The sequence below is a fragment of the Alexandromys fortis genome, unplaced genomic scaffold (genome assembly GCF_014885135.2).
Source record: "Alexandromys fortis isolate MF-2015 unplaced genomic scaffold, M_Fortis_MF-2015_v1.1 scaffold_173, whole genome shotgun sequence".
Taxonomy (NCBI): domain Eukaryota; kingdom Metazoa; phylum Chordata; class Mammalia; order Rodentia; family Cricetidae; genus Alexandromys; species Alexandromys fortis.
Window position 1 is genome coordinate 2,473,595 of NW_026068051.1, and position 16,110 is coordinate 2,489,704.

The following is a 16,110-nucleotide window of genomic DNA, read 5'->3' on the forward strand; positions in this document are numbered from 1 at the left end:
AGTCTTACATTATACACTTACACACACACACACACAGAGTCTTATGTTACACTGCCCATTACAGATAGCTGCACATTGAAGGGCCACCTGGGAGCTGTAAGGACCCAGGCTGCCACTGACCTCAGACTCAGTCCTTATCAGTTCCCAAGGAACAGGAGGGGTCTGGGTGGTCTGTGCTTGTGTGGAAATGTAACTCCATGTTATAGCACTTGCCTAGCATGAGTGAAGCCCTGGGTTTGATTGATGGCACTACAGAAGGACAAATGATTTTCACTTTTCAAAATCAGCCTGTCAGGACTGTGTTAGTCAGACCCGTCATATGGAATCAGCCCCACCTACCTGCCTGAATGAGCATGGCAGCCCGCCTCTGTTTCTCCTGCTTTTGGAGACGATGTCGCCTCCAGCCACACTGGATGCAGCGGGCACACTGCTCCAGCATCTGGGCACGTCCACATTCCAGAAGCTCTAGCTGAGAGAAGAGGAGTCCATTGAGGTGTTTGGCCTCTCCTCCCCTACCCTGAGAACAGCCTACACTTGCTGCTGGCACTTGTAATCTCATTCCCCAGTCAGTTTACCATGGAGTCAGTCATGAAAATCTTTGTCCTGCCACAGTACAGTGGGACTTGTGTGGTCTCAGCTGGGTCACTGGGAGGGGTCGCTGTCTGAATTAAAGCTGGCAGAGCATGGAGAATGTCCTGTAGTAGAGGCTGCAGTGTGGCCTCCTTGGCACGTAGAGGCTGCTCTGGAGGTGGGAGAAAGGCTTCATCAGTGCCCGCTCATTCCCACAGGCTTCTGGAGTCTGAAGAGCTTGGCTCTCTAAGCCTTTTATTGCTGTTCTGAATCTAGTAATTTCTTCTTCCCCCTTTTATCCCTCACAGTCCTGGCTGTTTGGGACTGTTCTGAAGCCACCACTGCCCTATGTCTCTTTGGACAGGCTGCAAGGTCTGTAAGCCTGGAGAGGGAATCCCAGACTGCTTGGCTACTCCCTTGGTCCCACCCCTTACCAGGTACAGTCAAGTGAAGAAAAGGAAGACCATACCCAACTGTGGGAAAGCCCTCCCAAGCGTGCCTCCTGTTTGGGAAGATTTACCTGAGGGCTCTGACAGTTAGCAGCCCAGCACCTCTTTGGAGACAGAGGACACCAAAGCAGATGCAGGAGACGAGAGATGAGAGACATCCAGAAAATGGACCAGGGTCCAAAGAGGCTTGTTGGTAAGAGAGACAGGAGAGCGAACCGTGGAGAGAGGAGAAAGAAGGGGAAGGCGAAGGAGAGTGACACACTCCCAAGAGAAAACTACTCAGAAGGGCTGAGATTTGTCCTAGTCCTTGTGTCTGTCCCTCTGCCTCTAACATTCCCACATTTTTAGTTATGGACAGCTACACTGCGTTACAGGCTAGACTTTCACCCTAGCGCTTTGTACACTTCTCCCCTTTGATGTCTCCTGGACCCTGGAGCTCAAGCTGGCCATGCAGGGCTGGTCCAGATTCCTCAGATTTCCCTTTTTGCCTACTCTTCTCACTGGCAAGGCCAAGTTCACCGTCCATTTCTGTCTACCTCTGTATCTGTACAGAGCCATGCCTACCAACACTGACCAGTGTGCCCATAGCTGCACACAGCTCTGGCTTCTCCTTGGGTGGCTCACAGCCTCACCCCTAAGACCTCCCATAAGGTCCCTAGAGTGAAGAGCATGAGGTGGATGGAGCACTGGCTCTCTCCTTTGAAGCAGCCACCTCATCTGCCCAGGAATAAAGCTCACCTGGCACCCTAGCCTTCCCTGTCACACCTACGGCTCTGTCTCACGCCTGGGAGCTTTTGTTCAGATGTCAGTGCAGTGGGCGTCGCCTAGCTAATCCAGTTATCTCCACATGCCACGTACTCTAAATGCATCCCCTCCACATCTCCCTGGCACCAGAGTAAGTGCTCTGCCTGCCTGCCTTTTCTTCCTTCCTTCCTTTCTTTTTTCTTTTTTTTTTTTGAGACAGAGTTTCTCTGTGTAACAGCCATAGTTGTCCTGGAACTCACTCTAGACCAGGCTGGCCTTGAACTCACAGAGACCCACCTGCCTCTGCAGTACTGGGATTAAAGGTGTGCACCACCACTGACCTTTCTACACCATTGTCAGCTGGGGTTTGTTCCCCACATTGTACCAACAACCATCAGTCTTTGGACCCTCATCTCTGAGAAGGTACAGCTCAGTCCTCAGTAACCTACGGTTGAACAAGTGACAAAAAAAAAAAAAAAAAAAAAGGGCTCCACTCACCAGAGGGCCCTTTGGCAGAACACAAGCCCCAGAGACCAGAGGATGTGCGAAGTCGGAGCCGTCTCAGTAATTTATATCGTTCCACGAAGTTCTGGTGAGAGACCCTGGAAGCCAAAGAAGACAAAAAGAACAAGACTGTGAGCCAGGTGCCTAGCTGGGGCTCAAAGCCAGTGTTGCCTGACCATTCCAACTGAATGGAGGAGGGTGTGTCCTAGAGATGCCAAGGGCCACTCAGTGGGAAGCCTGCAGACAACATTTCCATCCTCAAGACCCATATGGTGGGAGGGCAGAACTGACTTGCCAAGTCGTCCTCTGACTTCATGTGGTATGGCATATCTCCTTGTGGTAGTGGGGTGCTCAAACCCAGTGAGGATGGACAACATGTACCTGCACAGTTCTTAAGACTGAGGCTTGTCTCTGAACTTCTCAAATCAGACAAAGCCACAGAATTCCTGATTCTCATTTCCCTTTTCCTTCACACTCCAACTCTGGCCTCCCCCAGACTAGCCCATTTTGGTAAACTGTCCTGCCCCAGAAAACAGCAGTTGTTTCTACAGCCTGGACGCAGAGTACTCCATGAGTACTCACCTTGCAAACCGTCCAGTTCTCTTTACTGTGAGCTAGACATCCCAGTCGGGCCTACTGCTTCCCAGTTTTCACAGCTAATCCTGCAACATCACTCATCTCCCTTCTGTCCTAACCCTGCATCCAACTTGAGTGAGTAGCACAAGAATTCTCTGAGAAAAAAGATGCAGCTTCTTCCACCGCACTCAGGGCACACTGCCGAGGCTGTCATGGCCAGCTGTGCCTGGCTCCCGATCTCTTCCATTCACTGTTGCTGCTTCTCTGTGGCCCAGGCCGTTGGTGTCTCACTACCCGACAGCATTATGGTTGTTCTCTGTTCTAAGTCCTCCCAGGCCGGCCCTTCCCTTTCCTCTGGCTCTGCACTGATAACCAGACCACAGATTTTCCCTGCAACAACAAATTCTGTTTCTTTCCTAGCACTAGCTGTCCTTTACACTTGTGTGTGTTATCTGTGGAAGTATGTGTGTGCTTGCACATGTGGAGGCCTCAGTCTGTCATTGGAAACCTTCCTCTATAGCTTTCCACCTTATTTTTTTTAAATATTTATTTATTTATTATGTATACAATATTCTATCTGTGTGTATGCCTACAGGCCAGAAGAGGGCACCAGATCTCATTACAGATGGTTGTGAGCCACCATGTGGTTGCTGGGAATTGAACTCAGGACCTTTGGAAGAGCAGGCAATGCTCTTAACCACTGAGCCATCTCTCCAGCCCCCACCTTATTTTTTGAGTCTCTCATTGAACCCGAGGCTTACTGACTGGTTAAACTGGCTGGCCAGCAAGTCCACAGACTACTGTGTCTGCCTCCCAGTGTTGGACACAGGTGCTTGTTGCCATATCTCGCCTTTTTTTAAAGATTTTTATTTATTTTTAATTTATGTGCATTGGTGTTTTGCCTGCACGTGTGTCTGTGAAGGTGCCAGATCCCCTGAAACTGGAGCTACAGACAGCTGTAAGCGGCCATGTGGGTGCTGGGCATTGATTGAACCCAGGTCTTGTGGAAGAGCGTCAGTGCTCTCGTCGTCGAGCCATCTGTCTCTCCAGCCCCACCACACCTAGCTTAGCAGTGATGCTGGAGATCCAGACTTGGGTCCTCAGCAAGCACTTATTTGTGCTTATTGATTTTTTTTTTTAATTTAATTTTTCCCCCATGGTAGGGTTTTTCTGTGTAACCTCTGGCTGTCCCAGAACTCACTTTGTAGACCAGGCTGGCCTTGAACTCACAGAAATCAGCCTGCCTCTGCCTCTTGAGTGCTGGGATTAAAGGCACGTGCCACCATGCCCAGTTTTATTTGTAAATTTTTAAAAACTTTATGTGTATGAGTTTTGCCTGCATGTATGTCTGTGCACCATGTGTATGCCTGGTGCCTGTGGTTGCCAAAGGAAGGCTTCAGATCGTCTGGAGCTTGAGTTACAGATGGTTGTAAGCTGCTATGTGGGTGCTGGGAATTGAATCCCAGTCTTCTGAAGAGCAGCCAGTGCTCTTAACCTTGATACATCTCTCAAGCCCCAGACCCTTTCTTTAAAAAAAAAAAAAAAAGTTGGTTTTATCCTCCCCCCCCCCCCCCCCGACAGGTTTCTCTGTAGTTTTGGAGCCTGTCCTGGAACTAGCTCTGTTTCCACAGAATGTAGGCCCTCCAAGGGCAGAGAAATACACAATGAGTGACTGACTAGACGTACAGGTGCCATCCCTTTGTCACAGACCTGCCATTCTCCTCATCCCTTCCTCCCTCTGTCTGGCCCAAGCTCTTACCGGATGGGAAAGCCAGCAGCACTGATGTGGATCGTCTCCACAAGACCACAGGCCTCCAACTGGCTCAGCACCTGCAAGGGTGGGGAGACAGGGCAAGCACCTATAGGCCAGAAATACCATCTCTTTTGCATATCTCTGGTCCTACCTTCAATGACAGGCAGGATTGGCTGACAGAGATGTCAGTCTCCATGGGACCAAAAGAAACCAAGAGGGCCAGAAGATCTCCCTGCTGGAAGATCTGGTGGACCTGAAAGGCCCTGTCTGATGCTGGCTCCTGATGTAGCTAAGGTCTGCAGTGGTCCTGGCTGTCTCTCACCTCTCCCGGGCTATTACCACTTCACAATACAGAACTGCTTTATTCTCTTCCGGCATCAGAGCAGATTCAGTCTCTTGTCAGAGATAGGCTAGGTGAGCAGGGAGCAAGGTGTTCTAGAGTCCCCATGTGCCACGCTGGCTAGGCTTGGTGCAGTGTACAGACATACAACCACACACGACTGCCCTGCCAAAGCAGGGAGGCCCAGCCTGAGAGACTGTCTGTGACCACATCTGGAGATGCTTTCCTTTAGTTTTCTAGGCCCTGCCAGATGGGGTTTGATACTAGGCAGCTGTAGCTGAGGGTTAGTTACCTCTTCCTGGAGGAAGGTCTGTGGCTGACTCTGGCTGTTGGGCTTGATACAGCGAATGTAGTGGGGTGTTGTGCTATGAAGGACCTGCAGGAGCTGTTCCAGTGAGGCCTGCAGACAGAGAAACCTGGGTGAGTCAGGATTGGGGCTGCTCAGGGTCATAAGCTGGATTCTGGTTAGTGGGAATGTTTTGTCCTTGGTGGCCCTCTCAGTCTTGACATCAACACCCATATCCCCTGGGAACTACTGGAATCCTGCTCCCTCTGAGACAGGGTTTCTCTGTATAACTACCCTGGCTGTCCCAGAACTTGTACTGTAGATCAGGCTGGTCTCAAACTCACAGAGATCTGCCTGCTTCTGCCTCCGAGTACTGGGTTTAAAGGTGTGCACTATCTCATGTGGCTTGGAAGTTCTTAAATCACCCATCACTTGTCACCTTTATCCAGGATGCTCTGACCAGTGGCTCTCACTGATCCTCTGGTATAGAGCTTGTCCCTCTCCTATCCTCCTCCCTTCACGCCTACAGGAGAACAGCTTCACACCACCCCTGCTGTTACACTATGTGCCAGAGGGACGTGACTCCGACAGTCTACTATGTCACAGGTCAGCCTAATAACACACAATCTGTGCAGGTACTGTCAGTAGTGTCTGACGCTGTGGCTGTAGCACACTCCTCAGACAATAAACACGAGTTTCCCAGGGTGCCCTCAAGGTGACGGAAAAGTAGGGGTTAACATATAAACAGGAACAAATAAAAAAAGTGGCAGGGTGGGTGAACAAGATGTGGAAGGGCAGTGGTCAAGAGGTCCCAGGAGTGGGAGCAACCCATGCAAGTGTCCCACAAAGGAAGAGAGAACACCAGGGGAAGTGGTATTCTGGCCCAGCCAAGCACAGTTTGAACAGGGCAGTCACAGCTCCATAGACAGTGCCTACTCTTCTCTGACTACCCCATGAGCAACTGTCACGTTCTTATATCCCATGCTGTCTCTTGCCTGTTTCCTATGGGTCCTTTACACTGAAGCATAAACTTAAAGAGACCTGTGTCATTTCTGCATGGCACATTACTGCTCCCTAGCAGACAGCCCTGATCCTGAGGGGTGCTCAACAGACAAATATGAGAGTGAACACAACACTTCATGTCATCACCACCAGACCCACCTTGAACTTGGACACCACAGTCAACGCAGGAGCCCTGCTCTGGCCAGACAGCTCCTCCTGGGTCTTCTCTTCAGGGTTAGCAGGAAATAGCATCATGAGCAGAGGGTCTTGGGATTGCTGCAGGAGCCCAGTCAGCTCAGGGGGAACAGGGTCCTATTGGGAAAGAACAAAGGTGGCAGGTAGGTGAGCTGCTTCCTAGTGCTAGCTGCTGCTCTGGCACCTCTACCCGAGCTTGGGACTACTTGGAAGGGCAGGCTGGAGTCCCAAGTAGAGTGGGTCTGCTGGCCAAGAAGAGACAGGCCGCTTCCAGGCAGGTCAGGATGGACTAGCCAGCATCTTAGTTAGGGCTCAAGAAGGTGAGCCTAGATTTTTTTAGGAGACTCAGGAGAAAGAGGATGGCAGTTAGGATCTACTTTGTGCAGGGATTCAGCTTTTTTACCCAGGACCCACTTGCTATGGCCTAGGCCCACCTTGTTCTTCTCCACCAGGCCTTCTGTGTGGTACCGCACGGGTCCTGCGAAATGCACAACCACAAAGCTGGGCTCCCGACTGAGCTTATTAGGGCCCAGGCAGGGCTTGCCTGCCAGAGCACTCTCGATGCGTGTCTGGAGTTGGGCTGCACTGCTCGGCCGATTAAGGCGGCATTCCTGTAGGGTGGGAGCAGGTGGTCATCATCGAGGTCTTACCACATCTTCACCTTCCTCAGTGCCTGGCCCCCAGTGCAGTAGAGTTGTAACACAGGCATTATATCAGCTCCAGCATGTGTGTGCGTGTGTGTGTGTGAGCACACTTATTTGCAGATACGGGAGAGAGACAGACAAAAGAGCACATAAAACAGTCACCAAGGCCCCAAAAAGTGCTGCTTGGCTCACTGGCTGAACCTCCCTACCTCATTTATGAGGGAACAGATGCTGATGGGGCTCCCCTCGAGGAGATCCAAACAGGTCTGGTTGTCCTGGTAGTTGACAAACGACCACTCCAGGCCCTCAAGTGCATATTCCTCCTGGGCAGGGTGCAGTGGGAGAAAGTTCCACAACAGCATTAAGGAAGGAACAAAAATATATTAAAACACTCTCGTACATCGTTATTACTTATCAATTAATAAGACAGGAACAAAGGTGTCTAGTCATGACTGGGCTGGGGGCCAGGAAGAGGCAGAGGATCCAGAAGGATGACCTGCCTTGCCCTACACCTCACCTGCTGGGCCTTGAGGTAGTGAGCCACAAAGTGCTGCTGTAGCTTCTCATTGGCATAGTTGATGCACAGCTGTTCCAGACTGTTGTCAGGGAATGACTCAAACCCATACACATCTAGCAGACCTTTGGAGACAGGAGAGAACCATGGGGCTACCACGGGGGGAAACAGGACAACTACAGGACCCCAAATGGCTGGACCCTTGCTGAGGTCTCATACTTAGAAGCTTTGGGATAAGGCTGAGTGATCGCTGTCTCCTGTTCCCACCACCCACCCAGGTAGGACCCAGGACCTCTTCCCCTGCCCCATACTAAGTCAGAGCAGGCAGAAAGCCAAAAATCTGAAAGAAGGGCAGCGCAGGCACTAGCATCTGGCCCCAATAGGCTCCTCCCTGAGGATATCAGGTCCCATTTTTTTGTGTGATAGCAGGAAATGATCTCTGAAACAACCGAGTTCAGAGGACCTCGATTTCACCAGCCTAGCTGATGCGTCTCTTTAAGCAAATTGTGTCAGCACCCCTAGGTTTTACTTCCTTCCCCTATTCGACTCACCTAACCCAAGAGTACAACACCAATCTCAACTGTGTCTCCCACTCTAGCTCTGACTACTCTTCTGGGGTTGGAGCTAAGTCTCTAGGATAAAAGGACCATTAGGGACAATGCATAAACTGGTCTGTCTGGATAGCCATGGACATGTCATTTGTGGGCAATCAAATGTAGAAATATCACCAAACTCCTAGATGGATGAGGACACTGGCTGAGAGGAGAAAGGAGCTGCTCAGAGGCACACAGGTGACCCAGAGACCCTCCCTCCACCCAGGGTCCAGCTGCTTTTCTGGAGGGCCCGTGGCAGGGTGAGCCTTGCTACCTATGAAGGCTGTCCAAGAGTTGGAGTCTGCACAGATGCTGCTGTTGATCACTGATACCAGCCAGTCGAACAGCCTGTTGATGGGAAAGAGTGGGACTGGTGAAACTGCTCTCCCAGGAAGGGTGCTACATGCTAGAAGGCCCTGTGTTCTGAACCTACTGGGCCAAAGGCTAAATCCTCTTGTTTCTGGCTTATGCAGTCTTGACCTACTGCAGAGGCAGGCTCTAGACATACACATTTCCAGGTATACAAAGGCCTGAGCTGTCCTCATAGCATGACAGCACAGGATAGCACAGGCTCCTGGGTCTGCATTAGTCATGAAGCCCATCACAGCTGATGCTGTGACTAGAAGAGGCTACTGGCAGGTCCCAGTTGGGTTAGCAAGGAGCTGACTGAATTGAATTCCCCTGAAAAAACGCTTAAGGAGCTGCTACATACTACTTAGTCCCAAACAAGTGGTCCCAAGTCACAAGAATAATGGCATTCTCTACTCTGAAACTGTCACTCAGAACATGAAACTTCTGGGAGTTGGAGAGATGGTTAATAGCACTGGCTGCTCTTCCAGAGGACCCAGTTTCAATTCCTAGCATCCACATGACAGTTAACAACTGTCTGTATCTCCAACTCCAGGGGATCTGACACCTTAACATAGACATAAATGCAGGCAAAAAAAAAAAAAAAACCCAATCCACATAAAATAAAAATAAATAAGCTCATTAAAAAAAAAAAGAAAATGAAACTTTGATACAAGCTGGCAACAAGCATTACACGGTTCAGGGAATTCTACATCAGTAGGAAACAGAGCCTATAACAGACTCTGGATGGAACCAGCAACCCCTGCTAAATATCTTTATTTAGAAAGTAGTAACACAAACTTTTAATCACAGCACTGATAGTGAGTTCCAGGTCAGCCAGAGCTACATAGTGAGACCCTGTCTCAAAATAACCCTCCAAAAACAAAAGTCCCCCAACTTTTGACCTAAAACCTGCATTGAGGCAGCAGTACCTGTCTCTAGCTGCCATGGGCTCAGAAAGACTTCAGATTCTTGGCTCTGAACAGGGTTGTCCAAAATCTCACATGCGCACACATACAGTGGTCATGGATAATCTCGGGACTCTGACCCTGACAGCCTTTACAAGGCACTCTGAAGGTTCTCAGAACTCAAGATGAGGTAATCCTTGACCTTATGGTCCAGAGGATGGAGATGCCTATGTCATGTCCCAAGAAAGGAAGGCCAGAACCCACTTTCCCTGCTGTGCTGCTCCTGCCTGCTGTGTTTTGTTGGCCCTGACTCTGAGCTGAGCTCTGGCTCCACTGCTGTCTCTCCAACTCCCCAGGTGAATAACCTTAGGAACCAGGGTGCAGGAGACAGAGGAGCCTATCCACCACTCAACAGTCTGAACCTGTGCTGTAAAGGAGGAGATCACCTTTGGCGGGCTTGCTTTGCCAAGGGGAGCTGAGCAGGCTTTCCTCACCTAGGCTAAGGTCAAAGCAGGCTCTTGTACTTGAACGATGAGCTGAATCTAGGTCAGGAATGTGGCAACTTCACCATTCAAAACAAGCACAGAGGCCAAAGGCAGTGTTAGGGCAAACCTGGGAACTATGCCCTGCCATCTCCTGGAGGCCCAGCAACTGGTCTGCTTTATTTAGAACCCTCCATCTTGGGTCTCCACCCATTGCCTGACAGTGTTTAGTTCAACCTCAGACAGTCTAAGAACCCATGGGAAGTGAAGGCCCAGGGTAAACTGCTCACCGTGCATAGATCAGTTTGGCCAGACAGTCTCTGCGGGTGTCACACTCAGCTCGGGAGCACGGCTTCCGGAACACTTGCTGCTGCTTGCCTGCCTTGATGGTTCGAATCTGCACAGTCTCCAGCAGCATGTTCTCTGAGAGCTGCAGCAGTGAGGCTGATGTCCTGACAGAGGCTGGGAGGAGAGTCCTCCTTAAGCAAACACCCTCCATTGGAACTGAGTGGATGGAGGAAGCCTAGGTTCTAAGAGGCTTGCCACAGGCCTCCTTACATGGCAGAGACAGGACCTGAAGCCACAGTATTACAACTGGACAAATAATTTCTAAAGCACCTGACCGATTTTCTCATTGTGAGACGGAGAAAACAGTGCTGGTAATTATCCATGGCAGGCCCGTCAGCAGCTGGCTAATCAAGGGTGCAGACTTAAAGTTCAGCTTTCAATTTCCCACCGCACCTCAGTAACGGTAGTCACTCTCCTATCAGGTGCACCCCACCATACCATCCTTGTCTCTCACCTTTGGAACCATCCATCAGTTGGCAGGGCTGGGCTTCATCCTCTGAGTCAGCAAAATGGACATTGCCAAGGTGCAGCAGTCCAGCGAGGACCTGAAGGCAGAAGGGGTGGTCAGGAAGCAGGGGCGTGAAAAAGCTGATGTCACAACAACAGAGGAGGAGGAGGGGAGCTCCTGATGACTGTCCCACTGTCTACCTCTGTCAGACAAGATTTCATGTTAGAGCATCACAAGAAAATCTCTTCCACATCCTATGAGGTACATGTCATGAAGATGCCCGCAACAGAGATGGGAGAGGTTAATGTTGAGCCTAGGCCAAGATTAGAGTCTAGGCAGTGAGACTTCAGACGCCTCCCAGAGCAGCCAGTAGGCCCTGCCTCCATCCATCCTCTGTCCCCCTTCCTCTCTCTTCATGAACAGTCCATGTGGGGGTACTGTTCCCTTAGTTATGGGCCAGTGTCATTTCTGCCTAATGGGGCTTGGGCATGGCTTCCTGGGACTCTTTCTCAGCATTACTGGGCTGTGATAGTAGGTGCTACCCTCCTGCCTTTGCTTTCAAAGGTTTACAGAAGTAATTTCCAGAAGTTATGATGGCAAGGAGAACACTTGGTAATAAGTTTGGAAACCCTTGGATCTCATATTGAGAGAGCAGAGCCTTTCCTGCCATTGTTGTCTGGCCATAGACAGATAATTTCCATATGCTATTAGTCTTCTGGCTCCAAACTACCCTCGGAGAGGGCAGCTGTGCCCACTGGGCAGCATGGCTATGGTATATGGTACAGGGTCATAACACTTTCAGTGGAATGGATGAGCCTTGCCCTGGGAAAACCACCTTCCTGACCGTGGTGTCTTTCCAGCCAAAGAAGAATGTCTTAACACCCTCAAACAGCACTCATGCCCAGACAGGCTCCGACTGCTCTCCACTCCCTCTAGCCTCGCTCCATGTACTGTCCTTCTGCACAAACTCCTACCTAGCAGTCTCCACACTGGGACTGATAGCTCAGCTTCCTAAACAGCATGTGGAGGGCACCAATATCCCCATCTTCCTTCAGTGGCTTCCCTGTCTGTCCTCAGCCCACCTATACACTGCATCCGGTAGCTGTAGGAGTTGAGGAAGTAAGGGAAGCAATTGGTCTTCAACAAAGGTAGAAAGGCAATGAGGAGAAGGCTAGCTCACTGGGCTCCCAGAGGGAGAGGCAGAGGACAGAGTGGAGGAAGAGGTGGGCACTGGAATGAAAATGCCTGGAACTAACTTTATCACTTAGTTGTGTCTTGGGTAGGTTTCTTTTCTTTTTCTTTCCTTTTATTTGCTTGTTTTACAAGACAGAGCTTCTCTGTGTAGCTTTGTAGCCTGTCCTGGAACTCGCTCTGTAGACCAGGCTGGCCTCAAACTCACAGAGATCCGCCTGCCTCTGCCTCCCGAGTGCTGAGATTAAAGGCATGCACCACCACTGCCTGGCTCAGGTAGGTTTCTTTACCTCTGATTTTCTCAAGTATAAAATGGAAATAATCTCCATGCACAAAAGATTGTTGATAAAATCAAGTAAGCTAAGAGGTGTGAACATAACTTCTAAGCTTTAAAGTGTTAGACAAACAAGGAAATCTCTCTATTCTTGTTACTGTACTAAAACCTGCCCTAAGGCCTTGTGCTCTGGGAGTGTGAGTCACTGTGCCATGTTCATTACTAAGTACTATATGGTGTGTCACTGACCCTATGGCCCAGCTCCTTGCCCAGCTCCTTGGATATGGTCTTGTGAGGCCTGAAGTCCTAGACACTTGTGGAGAGAGAGTCCCAAGTCCAGGGACAATCCATGATAAGGGCTACCATCACCTCTAAGTGTAAGTAGCATGGCTTTTCTTCTGACCTTAAAGATGTTGTTCTGGGTGGGGGTGTCGATGCCCAAATGGAGCATGGCCTCTCTGGTCAACTCGAAACAATCCTCTGAAAAGAATCCATGTCACAGCCCAGTGGTCAGCAGGGTCAGTGCGGGAGGGAAGACAGGCCCTGGGCAGAATGGGTGGGGCTTTGGGGGCAGTCTAGGGTACGAAGGATGCTCCTCCTACCTTCCAAACTATTTTCTGGATTGGGTAGCCAGGAGAAGACAGCTCCCTCAGGGAGGTACCACTGGAGTCTTTCATCCTGGGTGGCTCCTTTGCAAATCTGCGGAGTGAGAGGACATTCAGGCCTGGGGTTAAAATGAGGAGCAAGAAATGGCAGCAACATTGCCAGGCTAAGAGTGCCCCAAAGTAAGCGCGGGGCATGGGATGGGATGTTTCATCCTGATGGACAAAAGCTGTCTTCCTGGAAAGTTGGCACTCTGACGCAGAATGCATGACTCTTGCTGGGGTACATCCCCTTACCTAAAGAAGCTCCTAGTCTGGGTGCAAGGAGCCCCACCAATGCCTTGGAGAAGCCCAGTCCAGGAATGAATACAATCCCAGAACAGCCCTCAAAACTGTTGTGGGAAACTGTTTCCATCCTAGAAGGGCCCTCAGTCTAAGGCAGGTGATATGACTTCCATTTAGAAGACAGAGTCCCTGCCTAGAGGGCCTTCTGATTTGAAAGAGGCAGAAAAACATACCTCTAGGCCCAAACTTGCCTGGTGAGCAGCTCTGCTTGAGAGCAAGCGAGGGGCCAGGTGTGGAGCATGCTGGGGTGGAGGGATGAGCCACCCAGTCCTGCTTGTGGCAGAGTGTACTCCACCTGGCACAGACCTGGTAGAAGATGTGGAAGTTCCTCTCACTGGAGGCCTGACAAGCCACACGCGTTTTCTCCAGGAGGTAGGTCTGGACCGCAGCTCCCGTCATCTGCTGGTTTCTGGCACACAGAGGCAGAGAGCGTCATTATCCCTTCATCCCACTGCCACCTAGCAAATCCCTTCCAAGCTCTTCTTGGGTTGGGAACATCCCAAATGTCCTTGGGAAGCCAGGTACACTACCCAGGAGGAGCAAGTTAACTTGGGTTCTGTGAGACTTTGCCTCAAGCAACAAACTCAAAATGTCTTTGAATGTTCTGGGGTACTCTCTTACATGGAGCTCAGGCAGGCATGGCAAACACCTCTGCATTATCACTTTGACCCATCTCAAGGTAGGAGCTGATGCCCTAGCACAGGATTATATCAAAGAGGCATTTTAACAAGAAGTTTCTGAGCAAGAGAAGCCAGCATGAGCACACAGGCCGTAAGAGCACTAAGGTCACAGAAGCTGTAGTTTTCTAGGTTAAAAAAGGACACCTCAAGAGTTCACTGTGCTCAAGAAACCCATACACACAACATACAAACTACAAGTAGAGTTTTGCCCATGGGGATGACCTAGGCTGGTGGCTGCCCCAGGTGCTTCCACTCCCCGTCTCTGCTGTCCCATGAGCTGGATGGCAGTAGCTATTACCTGTTCAGCTGGAGCTGGATGAACTTCCCAAAGCGACTGCTGTTGTTATTCCTCAGTGTGCACGCGTTCCCTAGAGATCACATCTGTGTTTATACCCACTCCCCCAGGATTGCAGAATTTTCATGAGCTGCTGTGGCTGTTCCTATCTCTAGTCACCTAAAAGCCACTTGGTTAATTTCCATGTCATGGCGGTCAGGATTGAGGAATGGGCACTAAGGTTTTGGAAAATGGGGTTCAAGATAAATATCAAGAAGTATTTCCCAACTAGGAACAGGAATGAGTAGGCCTAGACACAGTGGGGCTGTTTTTTATGTGTATGAGTGTTCTATCTGCATTCATGTGTGTGTACCACGTGTATGCCTGGTGCCTGCAAAAGGTCAGAAGAGGTAGTTGAACTGGTTATAGGATGGTTGCGAGTCACCATGTGGGTGCTGGGAACTGAACTCAGGTCCTGTGCAAGAGCAACAAATGGAACTTGCCCTGTAGGCTAAGCTGGCCTTGAACTCACAGAGATCCACCTGCCTCTGCCTCCTGAGTGCTGTGATTAAAGCCACTGCCTGGCCTGGAACAAATGCTTTTCACTACTGAGCCATCTTTCCAGTCCCAGTCAAGGACTTTCTGCTTTGACAGGAAGAGGTAAAAGCAAGTGGTCACTATTGGTTTAAGACACAGGTACAACATGTGGACTCGAGACCCAACATGGACACTATGGTTATGCCAGAGAGAGTGGTGTGGTCTTTAATTGGAGGTAGAGGCTGGCAGATATCCAGGACAGCCAGGGCTACATAGCAAGACCCCTGTCTCAAAACCAAACCAAAACAAACAAAATAAATAAATCAAACCAAAACACTCCCCCGTCAAAATAAAGCTATGCCACCTTTGACAAATTTCCTTTTTGGAACATTAGGAAACTGAATGGAGAGATAAGATTGGAACCAGATGAGCCAAGACACTCTCTCTGACTGCTTTATATAAGCCAAATGGCAACACTTGTTGTAGATGCTAGGCTTTACCAAAGAGCTATATCCCCATATGACAGCACCTCTAATATAAGGAAGCTGAACTCACAGAGATCCACCTGCCTCTGCCTCCTGAGTGCTGGGATTAAAAGTGTTCACCACCAGCGCCTGGCCAGAGAGGTTTTAAAGCACTACCTGTTTCCTAGAGGTGGCGAATCCCAGAGGAAATAGAACTGGAATACAGTGCAGAGGACACCAAGCTCACCAAAAGCTTCCATAACAGGGTTGGAGTTCAGGATCCGCTGCTCTATCCTCTCTGCGATCTTGTGATTCTCACAGGAAGTAGGGGAGGCGGCCACCACAGCATAGAACTTCATCAGGCAGCGGGATGTCCATGTCTGTAGCAAAAACAGCCACGTGAACAGTGTCCTCACCCTCCCTCCAGCCACGTGGACAGTGCGCTCATCCTATCCTCACTCCCTCCAGCCACGTGGACAGTGTCCTCACCCTCACTCCCTCCCACTACAGAACCCGAAAGGTGCCCACTAGAGTGCTTTCCTTCATTATGTGTTGCTGCCTGCCCACATTTGTGAAGAACGCTGTGTTTAGCTTTGGCCTTGGGCAAGGCATTTCCCATCTGTAAAGTGGGGGTGCACACCTCTGTGCCTCTCAGCTCAGAAGATGCACTAAGGAAAGAGGCTGGAGTACAGGAGAAACACCCTCCCCACACCCCAAGCTCAGATTTGACAGGCTACTCCCCATCTCTGAGGCCTAACAGAGATGCAGGGTTTATATCTGTTTTTTATTTATCATATCTAGTTTATATATTTATTTATTGGTTTCTCTGAGTAGCTTTAGAGCCTGTCCAATAAATTACTCTATGGATCAGGTTGGCCTTGAACTCACAGAGATCTGCTTGCTTCTGCCTCCCAAGTTCTGGCATCAAAGATGTGCACCACCATTGTCCAGTTCTCTCTCTCTCTTTCCCTCCCTCCCTTCTTTCTTTCGTTTTTTTTTTTTAAATATTTATTTATTATGTTTACAATATTCTGTCTGT

The 16,110-nt window shown here is 49.9% G+C and overlaps 1 protein-coding gene across 4 annotated transcripts in view; it reads right to left on the reverse strand.

Annotated features, from left to right (window-relative positions):
* Myo19 (myosin XIX) overlaps positions 1–16,110 on the reverse strand; it is a 31,671-nt gene that overhangs the window by 3,484 nt on the left and 12,077 nt on the right. For 2 of the 4 annotated variants that reach the window (XM_050119524.1, XM_050119525.1), the window contains 17 exons: positions 15,319–15,451; positions 14,095–14,164; positions 13,423–13,525; positions 12,772–12,868; positions 12,573–12,649; positions 10,711–10,801; positions 10,199–10,370; positions 8,445–8,518; positions 7,581–7,702; positions 7,273–7,386; positions 6,854–7,030; positions 6,384–6,536; positions 5,229–5,336; positions 4,603–4,673; positions 2,262–2,365; positions 576–742; positions 340–469 (listed from right to left, as the gene is read on the reverse strand). In XM_050119524.1, the coding sequence (XP_049975481.1) occupies positions 340–469; positions 576–742; positions 2,262–2,365; positions 4,603–4,673; positions 5,229–5,336; positions 6,384–6,536; positions 6,854–7,030; positions 7,273–7,386; positions 7,581–7,702; positions 8,445–8,518; positions 10,199–10,370; positions 10,711–10,801; positions 12,573–12,649; positions 12,772–12,868; positions 13,423–13,525; positions 14,095–14,164; positions 15,319–15,451 (1,963 nt within the window). Of the gene's footprint in view, positions 1–339; positions 470–575; positions 743–2,261; positions 2,366–4,602; positions 4,674–5,228; positions 5,337–6,383; positions 6,537–6,853; positions 7,031–7,272; positions 7,387–7,580; positions 7,703–8,444; positions 8,519–10,198; positions 10,371–10,710; positions 10,802–12,572; positions 12,650–12,771; positions 12,869–13,422; positions 13,526–14,094; positions 14,165–15,318; positions 15,452–16,110 lie in introns of those variants that run through there. The other 2 variants (XM_050119526.1, XR_007588239.1) reach the window with 2 other exon arrangements.